Below are 2,994 nucleotides of genomic sequence, written 5' to 3' on the forward strand. Positions count from 1 at the left end.
ATCTTTATTCTTTACTTAGTAAGATTACGACATTGGATATGACTGGTGTGTGTCTGTCGAAATTTGATTGGCAATATCCCAAGGATAAACTTTACAGATGTTTTTTTGTGGTATTGTTAACTTAGGGTGGAATTTTGTGGTAAAAATAATATATTCCCGTGAGAAATGGTTGAGTTTATTTATTTATTTATTTATTTATTTATTTATTTATTTTTAATTAAATATTTTAATTAGTTTAGTCGTAGACGGTTTATGTATTAATTTGGTAGTGAAATAAAATATTTTGAATTCTGTAAACTTATATTCTCAACCGAACATGTGACTCATGTTTAGTCGTGTGACCACTCTCTTATCAACTTGAACATTGAAAACGTAGCCTTAAAAATCATGTTTGGATGCTTTATACATTAAGTCCGATTGATTAAATAATATAGAGTAGTAACATGTTTGGTTGACGACGACCGTTCAATTTATCTGAAACAACATAATTTATATTTGTGATATGTGAAAATTCACATGCATCATATATCACAAGTATAAATTCACCAATTTATTGATCAGTACTACATTTTTTCCACACATATAATAGAGTAATTAATATTATGGCACTAATAACAAAACCTTTGATTTTCAATGTAACGAGGCGAATCCCAGAGCTAATCCTTCCAGCAAAGCCGACACCCCACGAATTCAAACCCCTCTCCGATATAGACGATCAAGAGGGCCTCCGTTTCCATGTTCCGCTCATACAATTCTACCGGAATATTCCCTCCATCGAAGCGGACCCCGTTGAGGTTATCCGTAAAGCTATTGCCAAGGCTTTGGTTCCTTACTACCCATTTGCCGGCCGGCTGAGGGAGCAAGCCGCCAGGAAGCTGGTGGTGGAGTGCACCGGCGAGGGGGTTATGTTCATTGAGGCGGATGCTGATGTGGCGTTGGAGCAGTTTGGTGACGAAATTCGGCCGCCGGTACCATGCCTTGACGAGCTGCTTTACGACGTCCCCGGTTCCGGTGGAATCATCAATTGTCCTTTATTGCTTATTCAGGTATGTATATAAGTATATATATTTAATTGTGTTCTCAATTATACCCTTTCGTGTTGCCGTCGAAATCCACTAGTTAGTCATGATCATCCTTTGTTACTACAAACATGCTAATTAGTGACAACCCTAATTTCCATCCTTTCGGACGATGAAGTGACATCTTCAGCGTTGAGTACTTATGTGAAATTCGGTGTCTAGGGCAACTTTAGACCTTGCTACTACTGGTGTTGCTCTTTTTAATCTATACCAAATTGTCTCAATGTGGCCCTCGTTGTTAGTTGTCAGACATTTGACATTAACACCGTTTGATCTAAGATGTGAAATTACAAAAACGTCACATCTCCGAGTTTAAATAATTATTAAAAAAAAATTAAAAATTCAAGACAACGAGAAAACATAGTCCACGACGCCAGCTACAATTTTTTTTTTTAATTTTTTTAATAATTATTTAAACTGGGAGGGATGATTTTTTTTGTAATTTTTAGAATTAGATCAAACTGTGTTAAGGTCAAAGATCTGAAAACTAAGGGCGAGGGCCACATTGAAACAATTTTTCAAGTACAAGGGACAAATCGATGCAATCAGGAGTAGAAGGGGTAAAATAATATCGAGCCAAAGTACAGGGAAAGTGAAATTTATCTTTTTTATTATCACTCTTGAAATCGCACCTAATTTTTGCAGGTCACGCGCCTGAAATACGGTGGGTTCATCTTCTCCCTCCGCTTCAACCACACAATGAGTGACGGTACCGGAATCGCCGAATTTATGTCCGCCGTAGGAGAATTCGCTCGTGGCGCTGAAGCCCCTTCAATACAACCAATTTGGGAAAGGCACATCCTCAGCGCGCGTAATCCGCCACGCGTGACATGCACGCACCATGAGTACGATGACGTTGTTAATAATATCCCAATTATACTCGACGGCGACATGGTGCACCGCTCCTTCTTCTTCGGCGCCCCCGAAATATCCGCCCTTGACGGCCGCCTGCCGCCGCACCTACACCGGAACTGCACCAAGTTCGAACTCCTGACAGCCTGCCTATGGCGCTGCCGCACGATCGCTCTCTCTCCGGACCCTAACGAAGAGGTCAGGATCCTATGCGTCATAAACTGCCGGAAGCGGTTCAATCCTCCACTCCCTGCCGGGTACTACGGCAACGCTTTTGTTTTAGCCGCCGCCATAGCCACCGCAGAAAGCCTATCCAAAAATCCATTTCATTACGCGGTGGAGCTCGTGATGAAGGCGAAAACCAAGGCAACGGAAGAGCACGTTAAATCGGTGGCGGATCTTATGGTAATCAGAGGTCGGCCCCATTTCATGTTGGTTGGGAATTACGCGGTGTCCGATGTAAGGCATTTGGGCTTCGGAGATGTCGATTTTGGGTGGGGCAAACCCGTTTATGGAGGCCCGGCGAAAGGCGAAGTCGGTGTTGTACCCGAGTTATCGAGCTATTACATACCCTTCAAAAATAAAAAGGGTGAGAACGGGATTATTGTTCCCATTTCCTTACAAAAGAACGCCATGGATGTGTTCGTGAAGGAGCTCGAGATCATGCTGAAAAATGATAACGAGAATCGGGTGTGTTAGAATTTATTTCGTGCAAATATTAATTATTTGTGTCAGATTCAGTTTTTGTTACTAGTGCGTGAAGTGTTGCAACAGTTCGTGAAACAGTTTGTAAAAACAGAATTAAACGAGACACAAATTTAATGTGGTTCGTATAAAATTGTACCCTACATCTACGAGGATCTGCAAAAAAACGAATATTAACTATTTTAGTTTTACAGGCACAATATTAGGACTTAAACAGTAAATTAAATACTCCCTCTTTATCTTGACGCCGTTCTTGTGCAATACTCAAAATTAGTAATTCCGATTATGCCAGCCTCCTCTCCGCTCGGTTGAACTCCCTTCAACGGTGAATCCCTTCAGTCGGCGGATTGATCTCCTC

General features: G+C 41.2%; 1 protein-coding gene across 1 annotated transcript; it reads left to right on the forward strand.

The window, feature by feature from the left end:
• The first annotated feature begins 331 nt into the window (after nucleotides 1-331).
• LOC105953391 (benzyl alcohol O-benzoyltransferase) lies at nucleotides 332-2,769 on the forward strand. The gene is made up of 2 exons (XM_012977050.2): nucleotides 332-1,046; nucleotides 1,725-2,769. The coding sequence occupies exons 1-2, from the start codon at nucleotides 603-605 to the stop codon at nucleotides 2,628-2,630; spliced, it is 1,350 nt and encodes a 449-aa protein (XP_012832504.1). The 5' UTR covers nucleotides 332-602; the 3' UTR covers nucleotides 2,631-2,769.
• The last annotated feature ends 225 nt before the right edge of the window (nucleotides 2,770-2,994 follow it).

The sequence above is a fragment of the Erythranthe guttata genome, chromosome 11 (assembly GCF_056151865.1).
Source record: "Erythranthe guttata isolate IM_541 chromosome 11, IM_541, whole genome shotgun sequence".
NCBI classification, from domain to species: Eukaryota; Viridiplantae; Streptophyta; class Magnoliopsida; order Lamiales; family Phrymaceae; genus Erythranthe; species Erythranthe guttata.